The sequence below is a fragment of the Spermophilus citellus genome (assembly GCF_964194105.1).
Source record: "Spermophilus citellus genome assembly, chromosome: 18".
NCBI lineage: Eukaryota > Metazoa > Chordata > Mammalia > Rodentia > Sciuridae > Spermophilus > Spermophilus citellus.
Window position 1 is genome coordinate 6,338,524 of NC_138200.1, and position 16,993 is coordinate 6,355,516.

Here is a 16,993-nt window from a genome sequence, read left to right on the forward strand (position 1 = left end):
TCCCTCTGTGACGTCACTACGTCTGCACATTGTACATTTGACGCCATAGCAATAGGCGGGCCCACACCTCAACAAACCCCCTGGAAACTATCGCGAAAGCTTACGCACTACATTTCCCAGAAGCCTCTGGGTAATAGTGGGCGTGGGAAAACGGGAGGGGTCACCTTCCGAGACACATTTCCGGCACGTGCCGCAGGGACCGACGGAAGTTGTAGACCTGTTTTTTAACGGGTGATAGTACACTTCCGGGCCACGCAGCCTGGATATTCCGTGCGGAGAGAGAGTTTCGCGGGGGCCGCCGGAAGTCGTAGTCCGGAGCGCGGGTATCGCTGGGAGCTGTAGTCCGTCCCGCCTGTCCAGTCAGCGCCGTGCCGCCGCCTTGCACTCGGAGCCTAGAGCCGCCGCCCAGGGGGATGCGGGAACCCCTGGCACGGGGGAACGGAGAGGCAGGCGGGGTGAGGGGCGTTGCCAGGCAAAGGGCGAGCGCCGCGGTTGGGGTACGGATCGGGGAAAGGGCTGTAATTATTTGGTGTCCGGGGAGGGGGCCTGTTTGCCATGTGATAGAAAAAGAAGGTCCTGTTGCTTAGTGACTGAGGAGGGGTCCCTGTTGCCAGGTGACAGAGGAGAGGACCTTGTTTAATGACAGGGGAAGGGGAGTCTTCTGTTGCTAGGCAACCCGGAAGGACCCTGTTACCTAGAGACAGGGGAGGAGAGGAGAGAATTCCTCTATTGCTAGGTAATCAGAGGAGGGACTTTGATACCTTGTGTATGGGGGAGATCATCTGTTGCTAGGTAACCAGAGAGAGCTCCTGTAACCTAGGAACAGGGAAGAGGGGATCCTCTGTTGCTAGGTGACAATGATAGGGACCCTTTTACAGACATGGCAGGAGTGGTTCTCTCTTGCCAGGTGAGCAGAAGAGAGACTTTAATTTTTTTGTAAGAATCGCCTCTGTTGCCAGGGAACAGGGTCAGGTACCCAGTGTCCTCCCAGGCTGCTCCCAGCCCCGCCTTAATCTCCGTGCCCAAGGGGCCTGCTGGGAGGTTGGACCTCTGAGGTTGGCCCTCTAGATCCTGGGCCCCTGAGCACCTTCTCCCCTCCCAACCTTAGCAGGAGCTGAGGACAGCATGTCCCAGGCCCCAGGAGCACAACCCAGCCCTCCCTCCGTGTACCATGAACGGCAGCGCCTGGAGCTGTGCGCAGTCCACGCCCTCAACAACGTCCTGCAGCAGCAGCTCTTTAGCCAGGAGGCTGCCGATGAGATCTGCAAGAGGTGACTGTCACCTGCCCTGACTCTCTCAGGGCCGGCTCAGAGAGGCAGAACAGCCCACCTGGGATTCACTGTGGGGCCCAGATATGCTCCTTTAGCTGCCTGAACTGGAGCCTAGGGACTAGGCATGGAGCTGCTGCTTCTTCCACCCATCATTCCCCGAGTCTCAGCCCAGCCAGGCCTCACCCTCTCTTATCACAGACTCTCAGTGGCCAGTTTTAGTCCTCTAGTACATTCTACACCCAGCCTCCGAGCTGACCCTGCCCCTCCCCTGCTCCTAGTCCTCTGACTCCCCAGCCTTTCTCTGAGGAGTGTCCCCTTGGCCTGATACCCAAGGCGCTGCCTGCTCTGGTCCCTGCCTGCCTCTGCAGCTTCATCTCTCTATTCTCCTCAAACCAGAATCTCTGCAGCCCCTGAAGGGGCTCCCCTGTGGTGATGCCTTTGGAACTTTGCATAGGCTGTCCTTTCCACCTAACATGGCTCCTGCCTCTTGGCAGCCTTCGTGTCCTGCCTCAAATTTCAAGCATCACTTCTCCATATCTCCTTCTTTCCCTCCTCTGGCCCCGCAATCTGGCCCAACGCTCTGCTGTGGGGACCTTCCACCAGCCTTCTCGTCAGCCTCCTCACCTCCAGTCTCTCTTCCAACAGTGCCCCATGTGACCCCAGAGAGATCTCTCTGTATCCAAGGATGGTCCCGCCTCCCTCCCCCAGCTCCCCGAATCCTCAGACTGATTGTTATGGGATTCCTTTGTCTCCTCTGTCATTCAAAATAGGGGTTAATCTACTCTTTCATGCCAAGGCCATGATGGGGGCCCAAAGCAGCCCTGCCTTAAGAGAGGTGCAAGGAAAACAGGCCCACAGAAACATAAAACTCATTTCCTCCTCCCCCTGCCCTGCCTTCCATGGGCCCAGACAGGGAACAAAGGTACAGTTGTGGAGAGGAGCAGGGCTGAGGGAGACGTGTGGCAGGGTGGGCCCTGGGCGGGGGGAGCTGGGAACAGCAGGCAGCTAGGACAGGTGGCAGGGAAGGGCCACAAATGCTGGGTGGAAGAGGTGGGGCTCTGCTGGGGAGACAGGCCTGGAGGGCTGGGAGCAGGGAGGGCGGGGTAGCCCTGAGTGAGAGGCAAGGCCTCAGAACACAGTGGTCTGCCAGGCCTCATGCAGGGGGCTTGGTTCACTGGGGGAGCCCAAGAGCCCCAAGCCCAGCTGGAGGCCAGAAGGCTGCTGGGTGGGACTCTGTCCAGGGCTGCTGGGAAGCCACGGGGGGGGGGGGGGGGGGGGGGGGATGAGAGCAGAGGAGGGGACGGCTGGAGGCTGGGTGGGGATCCAGGTAGAAGGAGTCAGAAGCCTGAGCTGGAGCTCTGGGAATGGGGGGGGGTCAGGACAGGAGGGACAGAACTTGGGGTTGAAGAGAGGAGGGGTCGGAGGGGAAGCCCTGGGACCCTGATGATGCATGGGAAGGTTGAGACCTTTCCAGGATCCCAGCTCAGACTCTGATCACCCACAACCACCAGGTTGGCCCCAGACTCCCGACTGAACCCCCATCGTAGCCTCCTGGGCACTGGCAACTATGACGTCAATGTGATTATGGCCGCCCTGCAGGGGCTGGGCCTGGCTGCCGTGTGGTGGGACAGGAGGAGGTAGGACCCAGCATGCTGTCCTGCCTTGGCAGCACAGTACTGTGTGGCCGGGTGGGATGAGGGAGGTTTGCAAGGCCTGTGCTGCAGCAGGTGGGTCGGAAGGCCAGACGGTCAGGAGAAGCTGGCAGAGGATGACGGGCAGCACGATGGTCACTAGGCAAATTAAAGGAGGGCGAGTGAGAGGCTGGGTGTGCCAGGCAATGGGAGCGCATGGATGGGTGGGTGAGTGAATTAAAGAAGGACAGCACTCGTGCAGTGGGTCTCTGACAGGTGGCTGGTAACTGGATGGATGGGTGGGAGGTTTTGGTGGATGAAGGACGTCAGGATAAATAGGAGACAGATCAGTGGGTGGTATTTAGTAGTTGAGGGGGGTTTGGAGGGTGGGTGGCTCGGTGGGATTTAATGCCTGGAGAATAGATGAGCAGGTGGGACGGTGGCTGTGGCAGGGGTTCTGGTAGGATGGATGGATCATGGAGGACGGGTGGGGTGAAGACTCATTGCTGGGTACGTGGATGAATGGACAGATTGGTGGTGGGTGGAGCTGGTGGGATGGTGGAGGTCTGATTGGCTGGGAGGCGTGAATAGGTGGACGAATGGATGGGTAAGAGGGAATAGGGGACTGGGGACCACAGAGGCCCACACCATCAAGAACCTCGGTAACATTTGGCCAGCTCATCAAAGCCAGGCAGAGCAGGCCTGACCCATGTCCCCTTCCCACTCCCCAGGCCCCTGTCCCAGCTGGCCCTGCCCCAGGTACTGGGGCTCATCCTGAACCTGCCCTCACCTGTGTCGCTGGGGCTTCTGTCCCTGCCACTGCGCCGTCGGCACTGGGTGGCTCTGCGCCAGGTGGACGGTGTCTACTACAACCTGGACTCCAAGCTGCGAGCACCTGAGGCCCTGGGGAATGAGGATGGTGTCAGGTGAGCCAGGGCAGAAGTGACTGAGGCTGGGGCCTCGATGCTGGAATCCCGCTCTGCCCCAATTAAATGTGCTGGCGGGGCCTCAGTTTCCCCTTTCTCCCATCCAGAGCCTTCCTGGCAGCTGCCCTGGCCCAGGGCCTGTGTGAGGTGCTGCTGGTGGTGACCAAGGAGGTGGAAGAGAAGGGTTGCTGGTTACGGACAGACTGACCTATGGCCTACTCTGCCTGCGTGGCTGCACCCAGCCTGAGTTCCAAGTGCCGGGGAAGGGCCTGCGCTTCAGGCACCTGGAGGAGGCCCTTCCCCTTCCCCACGTTCCCACTCCCAAATGCCGCTGCTGCCTCAATAAATCTGCCAATTTGCTCCCTGCCTGATCTGTGACCAACTGATCCCCTGCACCTGCTGAGGGTCCCTTTCCATCAGAGAGGCCAGATACCCTAGTGAGAGAGACGAGGGGACCAAAAATACTGCTACAGTCTGATGTGTGTGGTAGGGTAAGAGCTGAGCAGAATGCGAGGTTTATTTCTTGAGTCTCAATTGGGAGACAGGCAGAAAAATGGTCCCCACAGATGTTTAGGAATCCCAGAGCCTGGAATATGTTAGGTGACAGCAAGGTTCCAGCAAGGTTGCAGTTGGAATTTGGTGACCCATCAGCTGGCCTCACAATAGGGACATGATCCTGGCTCAGGTGGGCCTCATGAAGCCACAGGGGAAGCAGCGGGGAGCTCATCCTGGGTCTGACCTCCAGAGGCGTGAGATAATCCACCAACTGTGGACAGTGGCAATTCAGGTGGGGTACCAGGCCTCAGAGAAAGGCCACTGGGCAAGGGCTTGAAGAAGGCGAGAGAGGGGCTCGGGGAGGATGTTGGAGAAAGGCCTCCCAGGTGCAAAGCACAGCTCCACAAAAGCCTGAGGACAGGGGAAGACGATGGCTGGCCTTTCTGGCCACGGTACAGACCTGGCTCTGACCCAGAAGCAGAGGAGCCTGCAGTGAGGATCTGCCGCATCTCCACTTGAGCCAGGTCTGCCCTTGGGCCTCCTCTGCATGGTCCTGCAGGGCCTGTCTCTCTCCCTGAGATGCCCTTACCCCAGTGGAGCCAGCCTCTGGGTCCAGCCTTGCTGAGGGACACTCTGGGCTAGAGCAGTCAGAGGCCCGCCATCCAGGCTCCAGGCTGGGGGAGACACAAGAGAAGGCCAGGTGTCCTGGCCCAGCAGTGTGGGGGCCAAAGGGGATCTCCCAGGATGCTGTGGGAAATAGCAGAAGGTGAAAGGACAGGGAAAGGGGCAGGTCACCTGCAAAGGCACAGAGACAAGAGTGGCCATGGGGAGGGTCTCCAGAATGGGAACCGACTAGTGAGAGTGGCAATCCAGGGGGGTGCGGGGCCTCAGAGAAAGGCCACCTGGGCAAAGACAGGAAGAACATCCTCACAAGTGCTGCTGCTCCTCCCAGTAGTTACCTGAAGAGGTCAGGTGATCCTGGCCAGAGCAAACCAGGCAGACCAGACAAACCCTAAGGAAGAGGAGGTGATGGATACTGTGCTCGAAGAATGGAAGGGATGAGACAGGTCAGGACCAGTGACATCCAGGAGGTAGATTCAGGGGTCACAGAGCTGTCCTCGGAGGTGAGAGTGTGAGTAGAGGGAGAGAAGTAGGTAGAGAGAACCAGGCTGAACCTGGGGACCCCCTTACATGCCACCCAGGAGGGTGGAACCAGTGGCACAGGGACACTGGGGATGCAAGGCAGGAGGGAACCTGGTTAGGTGTGACTCCCCACCTCAGCCTCCATCTGGAAGCCACCAGGCAATAAAGTACCCAGGACCACAGATGCCACCCCCTGATGCCAACATGGGCAGGGCAGACGCCATGCAGGACGCCTAGTGAACCCTGGAGACACAGAGGCTCAGTAGCAGGTCCCAGTTTCCCAGATTTCTGAAGTCAGAAGTCAAGTTGTAAAGTGAAGGACAATGTGACACAGGGACAAGCTGCTGGGGCAGCCGGGCAGGCTTCCCGGCTTCCCTCCCTCCCCTCCCCGCCCCACCCGTCTCTGCGCCCTGGGGGTGTTTCTGTGCCTCTGCCTTAGTCCCCTCATTTCCCGACACCTCAGTCCCTATCTCCCACTGTCCCTTTCTCTCAGCCCAGATTCTCTCTTCTTATCTCTCACCTTCCTGGTCTCTGGATTTTTCTCAGCCTCTATCGCCCTCCTCCCTGCCCCCTCACTCATGCCTGTCGCCTCTCCGATCCTTGGTGGCAGACAGCTGGCGGGACTCCTGAGTGCTTCTATTCTTGGTCTGAGTGGCAGCAGCTGTGACCTCCCAGGTGCTCCCTCAGCTGTGGCCAAATAAGGCCCGGAGCGGAGCCCCGACCCAGAGGGGCCCGGGACCCTGGCCGCGCACAGGTGCGAGCTGGGCGTGGGCGCCTCCTTTGCCCCGCATTTGGTGAGGCCGCCCATCCTCCCCACCCCCGCCCGCTGGCGCCCCCAATGCTCAGGGAAGCGCCCAGGACTCGAGGCGCCCCTCGCTGCTGGAGTCGGCCAATCCCAGAGCTGGGGGGCTCCCAAGAGGCCCCCGAGCGGACCCCAGGGCCACGGGCGCCAGGCTGCAGGAGGGCGGCGGGCGGGGGGCCGGGGATGCAGCTGTCCCGCTGGCGCCGGTGCCGACAGCTGAGGCCCGATTTAGCTCCCAAGGCCTGGGTCTGGCCAGATAAGGCGACGCGGGGCGGGCCCGGGCCCCCAGGCGCCCCTTTAAATTGCGAGGCCTGGCGAGGGGGGCGGCTGCCTCCGACGCCAGGTGAGGGGCTGCGGCCCGACGGACCGCCCTGCCGCCCGCGCTTTCATCTGTCTCCCGCTCTGCGGGGTTTCTGCGTCCTGCCCGCTCTCCCTCGGTCTCCCCCACGTCTGTCCGCCCCTCTGTCCCCCTCCCAGCGCTCTCCGGTGCTTCTCTCCGTCGCTCGGGTTCCTCCTGCCCGCCCCGGTGCCCAGAGCCGCGCTCCCTGCCCGGCCGCCTCCCTCTCCCGCGTCCTCCCTGTCCCGTGTCCTCGGTTGCTCCTTCCGTCCCTCTGCCCCGCTTTCCCTCTGGGTCTCCCTCCCTCCTTCTCTGTTTCTCTCTCCCTCTCCGTCTCTCCCTCCCTGTCTCTCTCCCCCCAGTCTTTCTGTTTCTCCCCTTCTTCTCACTCTCTCCCTCCCTGTCTCCTTCCCTCCCTCCTTCTGTTTGTCTGTCTATCTCCCTCCCTCTCTTCCTCCTCTGTCCCTCTCCCTCCCTCCCTCTCTTCCTCCTCTGTCCCTCTCCCTCCCTCCCTCCCGGTGCCTCTCTTTCCCTCCTTTTCAGTTTCTCTGTCTCTCTCCCTCCTGTCTTCCCCTCTTGCTCTCCTCCTGTCTCTCCCTCCCTTTTTCCCTCCCTGCCTCTCCCTCTCTGTGTGTCTCTCTCTCCCCATTCTGTCTTTCTGTCTCTCTCCATCATCTCTCTGTCTTCCTCACTCTCTCTCTAGCCCTCCTTCTCTCCCTCTCCCTCTCTGTGTCTATCTCTCCTTCTCTCCTTCATCTCTCTCCTTCCCTCTCTCTCTCCTTCTCTCTGTCTCTGTCTCTCTCTCCTTCTGTCTCTCTCATTCTGTCCATCTCTTTATTTCCCATCCCATCTCTCTCAATCACTGTTTCTCCCCACCCCACCTCTGCCCATATCTCTATCCCCACCACCCCATCTCTCTCATTCTCTCTGTCTCCCCAGACCCCATCGCTCTCCATCTGTCTCACCCATCCCATCTCTCTGTCTCACCCCAGCTCATCTCTATCCATCTCTGTCTCACCCCACCTCATCTCTTTCCATCTCTCTGTCTCACCCCACCTCATCTCTCTGTCTCCCCAAACACCATCTCTCTCCATCTCCCTGTCTCCCCACATACCATCTCTCCATCTCTGTCTCACCCCACCTCATCTCTCTCCATCTCCCTGTCTCCCCCACCCCATATCTCTCCATCTCCGTTGCCCCCACCCCATCTCTCTCCACCTCTGTTTCCCCCACCCATCTCTCTCCACCTCTGTCTCCCCCACCCCATCTCTCTCCACCTGTCTCCCCACCCCATCTCTCTCCATCTCTCTGTCTCCCCCACCCCATCTCTCTCCATCTCTTTATCTCCCCCACCTCCTCTTTCTCCATCTCTGTCCCCCCACCCCATCTCTCTCCACCTCTCTCTCCCCCACCCCAACTCTCTCCATCTCTGTCTCCCCCAACCTCATCTCTCTCCACCTCCTGTCTTCCCCTACCTCATCTCTCTCCATCTCTGCACCCCAACCCATCTCTCTCCACTGCTGTCTCCCCTACCCCATCTCTCTCCATCTCTGTCCCCCCACCCCATATCTCTCCATCTCTGTCTCCCCGCACCCCATCTCTCTCCATCTCTGTCCCCCCACCCCATATCTCTCCATCTCTGTCTCCCCGCACCCCATCTATCCATCTCTGTCCCCCACCAACCCATCTCTCTGCACCTATCTCCCACACCCCATCTCTCTCCATCTCTCTGTCTCCACACCCCATTTCTCTCCATCTCTGTCACCCACACCCCATTTCTCTCCATCTCTATCTCCCCCTCCACCCCATCTCTCTCCACCTGTCTCCCCCACCCCATCTCTCTTCATCTCTCTGTCTCCCGCACCCCATCTCTCTCCATCTCTGTCACCCACACCCCATCTCTCTCCATCTTTGTCTCCCCCCACCCCATCTCACTCCACCTCTGTCTCCCCTACCCCATCTCTATCCACCTCTGTCCCCCCACCCCTTACCTTTCCATCTCTGTCTCCCCCACCCCATCTCTCCATCTCTGTCTCCCCCACCCCATCTCTCCATCTCTGTCTCCCACCACCCCATCTCTCTCCACCTGTCTCCCCCACCCCATCTTTCTCCGTCTCTCTGTCTACTCCACCCCATCTTTCTCCATCTCTGCCTCCCCCACCCCATCTCTCTCCATCTCTGTCTCCCCCTCCAACCCATCTCTCTCCATCTCTGCCTCCCACCACCCCATCTCTCTCCATCTCTATCTCCCCCCACACCAACTCTCCCCACCTCTGTCTCCACAACCCCAACTCTCTCCATATCTCTGTCTCCCCCATCCCATTTCTGTCCATCTCTATTTCCCCAAACCCATCTCTCTCCATCTGTCTCCCCCTAACCCATCTCACTCCATATCTGCCTCCCCCACCCCATCTCTCCACCTCTGTTTCCCCCACCCCATCTCTCTATCTCTGTCTCCCCCACCCCATCTCTCTCCATCTGTCTCACCCTCCACCCCATCTCTCCACCTCTGTCTCCCCCACCCCAACTCTCTCCATCTCTGTCTCCCCCACCCATCTCACTCCATCTCTGTTTCCCCACACCCCATCTCTCTCCACCTCTGTCTCCCCCCACCCCATCTCTGTCTCCCCCACACCATCTCTCTCCATCTGTCTCCCCCTCCACCCCATTTCTCCACCTCTATCATCCCCACCCCATCTGTCACCCCCACCCCATCTCTCTCCATCTCTGTCTCCCCCAACCCCATCTATCTCCACCTCTGTCTCCCTCACCCATCTCTCTCCATCTCTCTGTCTCCCCCACCCCATCTCTGTCTCCCCCAATCCCATCTCTCTCCATCTCATCTTCCCCCACCCCATCTCTCTGCACCTCTGTCTTCCCCACCTTATCTCTCCACCTCTGTCTCCTCTACCCCATCTCTCTCCATCTCTGTCTCCCCCCACCCCATCTCTCTCCATCTCTGTCTCCCCACACCCCATCTCTCTCCACCTCTGTCGCCTCCCACCCCATCTCTCACCATCTGTTTCCCCCTCCAACACATCTCTCTCCATCTCTCTCACCCCACCCCATCTCTCTCCATCTCTCAACTCCCCCAACCTCTTCTCTCTCTATGTCTCTCTGTCTCCCCCCCACACCCTATCTCTCTTCATCTCTGACTCCCCCAAGCCATCACTTTCCATCTCTGTCTCCTCCCACCCATCTCACTCCATCTCTGTCTCCCCCACCCCATCTCTCTCCATCTCTGTCTACCCCACCCCATCTCTCCCCATCTCTCAGTCACCCCACCCCATCTCTCTCTCTCCATCTGTCTCCCCGCACTATCTCTCTCCATCTCTCTCTCCCCCTCCACCCCATCTCTCTGTCTCCCCCCACCCCATCTCTCTCTGTCTCACTGTCTTCCCCACCCATCTCTCTCCACCTCTGTCTCCCCCCACCCCATCTCTCTCCAACTCTGTCACCCCCCACCGCACCTCTCTCCATCTCTCTGTCTCCCTCACCCTATCTCTCCATCTCTGTCCCCCCACCTCTCCATCTCTGTCCCCCACCCCATCTCTCTCCATCTTTGTCTCCCCCCATCACATCTCTCACCATCTCTGTGTCTCCCCCACCCCATCTCTCTCCACCTCTGTCTCCCCCTCCACCCCATCTCTTGCCACCTCTATCTCCTCCACCCCATCTCTCTACTTCTCCAACCCCATCTCCCTCCTCTCTTGTCTCTCCCTCCACCCCATCTCTCTTCATCTGTGTTTCCCCCACCCCCTCTCTCCATCTGTCTCCCCCACCTCATCTCTCTCCATCTCTGTTTCCCCCACCCATCTCACTCCATCTCTGTCTCCCCTACCCCATCTCTCTCCATCTCTGTGTCCCCCCACCCATCTCTCTCCATCTTTCTGTATCCCCCACCACATCTCTCTCCATCTCTCAGTCACCCCCACCCCATCTCTCTCTCTCCATCTCTGTCTCCCCGCACCCATCTCTCTCCATCTCTCTCTCCCCCTCCACACCATCTCTCTGTCTCCCCCCACCCCATCTCTCTCTGTTTCACTGTCTTCCCCACCCCATCTCTCTCCATCTCTCTGTCTCCCCACACCGCATCTCTCTCTACCTCTGTCTCCCCCCACCCCATCTCTCTCCATCTCTCTGTCTCCCCACCTCATCTCTCTCCACCTCTGTCTCCCCCAACCCCATCTCTCTCCAACTCTGCCGCCCCCCCACCGCACCTCTCTCCATCTCTCTGTCTCCCTCACCCCATCTCTCCATCTCTGTCCCTCCACCTCTCCATCTCTGTCACCCACCCCATCTCTCTCCATCTCTGTCTCCCCCACCCCATCTCTCTCCACCTCTGTCTCCCCCTCCACCCCATCTCTTGCCACCTCTATCTCCTCCACCCCATCTCTCTACTTCTCCAACCCCATCTCCCTCCTCTCTTGTCTCTCCCTCCACCCCATCTCTCTTCATCTGTGTTTTCCCCACCCCATCTCTCCATCTGTCTCCCCCACCTCATCTCTCTCCACCTCTGTCTCCCCACCCCATCTCTCTCCATCTCTGTCTCCCCCACTACATCTGTCTCTATCTCTGTCTCCCCCACCCCATCTCTCTCCACCTCTCTCCCCCAACCCATCTCTCTCCACCTCTCTATCTCCCCCACCCCATCTCTCCATCTCTCTGCTCCTCCAACCCCATCTCTCTCCATCTCTCTGTCTCCCCCAACCCCATCTTTCTCCATCTCTCTACCCCTCCAACCCTTCTCTCTCTATCTCTCTGTCTCCCCCACCCATCTCTCTACTCCTCTGTCTCCCCCCACCCCATCTCTCTACTCCTCCAACCCCATCTCACTCCATCTCTCTGTTTCCCCCACCCATCTCTCTACTCCTCTGTCTCCCCCCACCCCATCTCTCTACTCCTCCAACCCCATCTCACTCCATCTCTCTGTCTCCCCCACCCCATCTCTTTCCACCTCTGTCTTCCCACCCCATCTGTCTCCATCTCTGTCTCCCCCACCCCATCTCTCTCTACCTGTCTCCCCCAACCCATCTCTCTCCACCTCTCTATCTCCCCCACCCCATCTCTCTCCATCTCTGTCTCCCCCCACCCCATCTCTCTCCATCTCTCTGTCTCCCCCACCCCATCTCTCTCCATCTCTGTCTCCCCCCACCCCATCTCTCTCCATCTCTCTGTCTCCCCCACCCCATCTCTCTCCATCTCTCTGTCTTCCCCATCCATCTCTCTCCATCTCTCTGTCACCCCCATCCCATCTCTCTCCATCTCTCTGTCTCCCCCCACCCCATCTCTCCATCTCTCTGCTCCTCCAACCCCATCTCTCTCCATCTCTCTGTCTCCCCCCACCCCATCTTTCTCCATCTCTCTACCCCTCCAACCCTTCTCTCTCTATCTCTCTGTCTCCCCCACCCCATCTCTCTCCACCTCTGTCTCCCCCCCACCCCATCCCTCTACTCCTCCAGCCCCATCTCACTCCATCTCTCTGTCTCCCCCACCCCATCTCTCTCCACCTCTGTCTCCCCCCACCCCATCTCTCTCCATCTGTCTCCATCCACCCATCTCTCTCCATCTCTGTCTCCTTCCAACCCATCTCTCTACATCTCTGTCTCACCACCCCATGTCTCTCCATCTGTCTCCCCCTCCACCTCATTTCTCCATCTCTGTCTCCCCCTACCCCATCTCTCCACCTCTGTCTTCCCCAACCCCATCTATCCACCTATGTCTCCCCCACCCCATCTCTCTCCACATCTGTCTCCCCCCACCCCATCTCTCTCCATTTCACCTTCCCCCACCCCATCTCTCTGCACCTCTGTCTCCCCCACCCCATCTCTCTCCATCTCTCAACTCCTTGAACCCCATCTCTCTGTCTGTCTCCCCCCACCCATCTCACTCCATCTCTGTCTCCCCCCACCCCATCTCTCTCCATCTCTGTCTCCCCCCACCCATCTCTCTCCATCTCTGTCTCCCCCCACCCATCTCTCTCCATCTCTCTGTATCCCCCACCACATCTCTTTCCATCTCTCAGTCACCCCCCACCCATCTCTCTCCATCTCTCTGTATCCCCCACCACATCTCTCTCCATCTCTCTCTCCCCCTCCACCCCATCTCTCTCTGTCTCCCCCACCCCATCTCTCTCTACCTCTGGCTCCCCCCACCCCATCTCTCTCCATCTCTGTCTCCCCCACTACATCTGTCTCTATCTCTGTCTCCCCCACCCATCTCTCTCCACCTCTGTCTCTCCCCACCCCATCTCTCTCCATCTCTGTCTCCCCCACTACATCTGTCTCTATCTCTGTCTCCTCCCACCCATCTCACTCCATCTCTGTCTCCCCCCACCCCATCTCTCTCCATCTCTGTGTCCCCCCACCCATCTCTCTCCATCTCTTTGTATCCCCCACCCCATCTCTCAGTCACCCCCACCCCATCTCTCTCTCTCCATCTCTGTCTCCCCGCACCCATCTCTCTTCATCTCTCTCTCCCCCTCCACCCCATCTCTCTGTCTCCCCCCAACCCATCTCTCTCCACCTCTGTCTCCCTCCACCCCATCTCTCTCCAACTCTGTCGCTCCCCATCGCACCTCTCTCCATCTCTCTGTCTCCCTCACCCCATCTCTCCATCTCTGTCCCCCCACCCCATCTCTCTCCATCTCTGTCTCCCCCTCCACCCCCTCTCTTGCCACCTCTATCTCCTCCACCCCCATCTCCCTCCTCTCTTGTCTCTCCCTCTACCCCATCTCTCTTCATCTGTGTTTCCCCCACCCCATCTCTCTCCATCTGTCTCCATGACCACATCTGTCTCTATCTGTCTCCCCCACCCCATCTCTATCCACCTGTCTCCCCAACCCCATCTCTCTCCACCTCTCTATCTCCCCTACCCCATCTCTCTCCATCTCTGTCTCCCCCACCCCATCTCTCTCCATCTCTGTCTCCCCCACCACATCTGTCTCCATCTGTCTCCCCCACCACATCCCTCTCCACCTGTCTCCTCCAACCCATCTCTCTCCACCTCTCTATCTCCCCCATCCCATCTCTCTCCATCTCTCTGTCACCCTTTACCCCATCTCTCTCCATCTCACTGTCTCCCCCACCCCATCTCTCTCTATCTCTCTACTCTTCCAACCTTTCTCTCTCAATTTGTCTCACCCACCCCATCTCTCCATCTCTCTTCCTCTCCAACCCCATCTCTCTCAATCTCTCTCTCCCCCACCCCATCTCTCTCCATCTCTCTACTCCTCCAACCCTTCTCTCTCCATCTCTCTGTCTCCCCCACCCCATCTCTCTCCACCTCTGTCTCCCCACCCCATCCCTCTCCATCTCTGTCTCCCCCTACCCCATCTCTCTCCATCTCTGTCTCTCCCTACTCATCTCTCTCCATCTTCTGTCTCCCCCACCCCATCTCTCTGTCTTCCCCATCCATCTCTCTCCATCTCTCTGTCACCCCCATCCCATCTCTCTCCATCTCTCTGTCTCCCCCACCCCATCTCTCTCCATCTCTCTGTCTTCCCCATCCATCTCTCTCCATCTCTCTGTCATCCCCCATCCTATCTCTCTCCATCTCTCTGTCTCCCCCCACCCCATCTTTCTCCATCTCTCTACCCCTCCAACCCTTCTCTCTCCATCTCTCTGTCTCCCCCACCCCATCTCTCTCCACCTGTCTCCCCCACCCCATCTCTCTCCACCTGTCTCCCCCACCCCATCTCTCTCCACCTGTCTCCCCCCCACCCCATCCCTCTACTCCTCCAGCCCCATCTCACTCCATCTCTCTGTCTCCCCCACCCCATCTCTCTCATCTCTGTCTCCCCATCCCATCTCTCTCCATATCTGTCCCCCACCCCATCTCTCTCCACCTCTCTGTCTCCCCCACCCCATCTCTCTTCATATCTCTGTCCCCCCATCCCATCTCTCTCCATCTCTCTCCTCCCACCCCATCTCTCTCCACCTCTGTCTCCACTGACCCATCTGTCTCCATCTCTGTCTCCCCCACCCCATCTCTCTCCATCTGTCTCCCCTCACCCCATCTCTCTTCATCTCTCTGTCTCCCCCATGCCTTCTGTCTCCATCTCTATCCCCCCACCCCATCTCTCTCCATCTGTCTCCCTCACCCCATATCTCTCCATCTCTGTCTCCACCACCACGTCTCTCTCCACCTTTGTCTCCCTCCACCCATCTGTCTCCCCCCATCCCCTCTCTCTCCATCTCTGTCGCCCCCCAGCCCATCTCTCTCTGTGTGACTCACTCTGTCCCTCCCAGACCCCTGCCTCCTTTCCAGGTCTGGTCCCCTCTGCAGACGGAAGCCCTGCCTGCCCTCTGAGTTTTCTGCTGAATAAAGCCAGTTCTGTCCCTACCTCTCTTGCTCCTTTGCCTCTTCTTTCCTCCCTCCCTCCTCTGCCTGAGCCTGGTGCCCCCAGCCCTAGTCCTCATGGAGATCAAGGGGATGAGCCTATGGTGGGGGGCGGGACAGGCCTCCTCCCTCCCAGACACAGCAATCTGAGAAAGACCAGGAGAGAGAGAGAGGATCTGAGGGAGAACCAGGGACTGGGAGACAACAGGGACAGAGGCAGACACAGGGACGGGGACTCAGACACCAAGGGGCCCCCACATCATGCCCAACAGATCCAGGGACAAGGGCTGGTGGCTGGGTTGCTCCTTCCCCCTCTGGACCAGGACGTGCCTGACTCAGGACAATGGGCCCTTGTCCCCATCCTCGGGCTGCTTGTGACTGCCTGTGGGCTGGCCAGGGGAGGGCCTGCAGAGAGGCCTGTGGCACCCTTAGCTCCCTCCACCCTCTGGCCCTCCTTTGGGGCCCTCCAACTGCCGTATCTGCTTTTGATTCTGCCTGGGGAAGGGCTTTTATGGGCACCTACTGTAGGCAGTGGAAGCCTCCTCACCTCTCTTCACCCTCCCGCCCGCCCCTCCCTGTCCCTCTCCCTGTCCCTCTCCCGGTCCCTTCCTGTGCACCCTCTGCTTGTTCCTCCTGTGCTTGGCTCCAGCCTGGGAGGAAGTGGGCATTTATTAACCTCATGTTTTCTGGCAGTTTCCACACACTGCCTCTGTGCCTGTCCTTTTGCTAAACTGTACCTTTCACCTAATTCTTCTGATTTGTAGGTTCCCTCCTGGCAAGGAGGTGGGCAATTACTGAGCACCTGCTGTGTGCCAGACACAAACACTGGCTCCTCCTCCCTATATCTGTCCCCACCGTTTGCTTCCTTCCCTCTTTTGACTTTCTCTCCTTTTTGACTTTCTGCCCTCTCCTGGAGGAGAGAATGAACACATTTTGAGCACCTACTGTGTACTGGGCACTTTCCCCTGCCCTCTTCTCTGCCCTGTCCTTTTCTTTCTGGGATCCCTGACCTCTGCCAAGGCAAGGAACAAACTTACTGAGCACTACTGGTGTGCCAGGCCATTGTGTGCTTTGTTCATGGCATTGGCATCCCACCTCATTCCTCTTGCCTCTTTCTCTCCGCCCCTCTTTACTCTGCCCACCTCTCTCTCCCCCACTCTGAGTGTGGGCATTTATCTAGCACCTCCTGCACACCCCAAGAATCGCTGGCACCTGCCCTTCCCTGTATGCTGTCTCCCTTGCCAGCTTCTCCCCTCCCATTCTCCCAGCTCCCCCCCACTCCCCTCCTGTGGTCTCCTCCAAGGACCCTTCTTGCCAGGCTCCTGGGCACCATGCCTCCCTGCACGCCTGACCCAGCTCCCTCCTCCCAGCTGTAGCCTGTGCTGAGCACCTCCTGTGTGCGCCTTGGTGTGCACCATCCACCTGTGACGCCCCACAGGCTCTGTTCCTTCCTCCTGGCTTCTTTCTCCATGCTCAGGGCAGGGAACAGGCATTTATTAAGCACCTACTATGTGCCAGCCACTTTATGCACATTATCTTCTTCCCCCACAACTTTTCTTCTCTTTGTTCTCTCTACTGACATTTTCCTCTCCTTTCTCCTGGAGAACACTTAAAGAGCACTTACTGTATACCTAGTACTTTCTACCCATTACCCCACTCCTTAGGCTGATTTTCTTCCTCTGTTTTCCTCTGCAATGGTTTCTTCTTTCTTATCTATCTATCCTGAAGAAGGGAATGGGCATTTATTGAGTGCCAGCTGTGTGCTGAGCTCTTCTTCAGCAATTCCTTCCCTTCTCACAATCTGCTCCCCCTTCTCCTCCTTCCTGCTCCCTGTATTCTCCCTCAGAAAAGGGAAGGGACACTAATTGACCACCAGCTGTATGCTAGGCAATCAAAACACATTGACACCCTCTTTCTAGCTCCCTTTCTCTTTCTCTTCCTTCTCATCAGTGGAAGCTCCAAATTTTCTAGGTGGAAGGGGTTTAGGTGTCCTCTGGAGCCATGGAAAGGGCAAGCTGGCATTGCCTCATAGGGCTGGGAAGACCGAA

At 58.6% G+C, this 16,993-nt stretch overlaps 1 protein-coding gene and 2 long non-coding RNA genes across 7 annotated transcripts; 1 reads left to right on the forward strand and 2 right to left on the reverse strand.

Moving 5' to 3' along the window:
- Positions 1-287: 287 nt before the first annotated feature.
- On the reverse strand, positions 288-7,073 carry LOC308638417. Its single transcript, XR_014019831.1, has 4 exons — positions 5,987-7,073; positions 4,913-5,070; positions 3,693-3,805; positions 288-425 (listed from the first exon to the last, which is right to left on the reverse strand). It is a non-coding gene; the product is annotated as an uncharacterized lncRNA (long non-coding RNA).
- On the forward strand, positions 316-4,188 carry JOSD2 (Josephin domain containing 2). 5 transcript variants are annotated; one of them, XM_081275844.1, is made up of 5 exons: positions 316-446; positions 1,112-1,271; positions 2,783-2,908; positions 3,634-3,828; positions 3,936-4,188. In XM_081275844.1, the coding sequence occupies exons 2-5, from the start codon at positions 1,126-1,128 to the stop codon at positions 4,033-4,035; spliced, it is 567 nt and encodes a 188-aa protein (XP_081131970.1). In that variant the 5' UTR covers positions 316-446; positions 1,112-1,125; the 3' UTR covers positions 4,036-4,188. The 5 variants fall into 5 exon arrangements, with proteins under 5 accessions (XP_081131970.1, XP_081131968.1, XP_081131967.1 ...); XM_081275842.1 differs by having other exon boundaries at positions 320-446; positions 1,109-1,271; XM_081275841.1 differs by having other exon boundaries at positions 324-455; positions 1,109-1,271.
- A 3,906-nt stretch (positions 7,074-10,979) lies between the features above and the next one.
- On the reverse strand, positions 10,980-13,956 carry LOC308638418. The gene is made up of 3 exons (XR_014019832.1): positions 13,890-13,956; positions 13,463-13,826; positions 10,980-11,266 (listed from the first exon to the last, which is right to left on the reverse strand). It is a non-coding gene; the product is annotated as an uncharacterized lncRNA (long non-coding RNA).
- Positions 13,957-16,993: the final 3,037 nt, after the last annotated feature.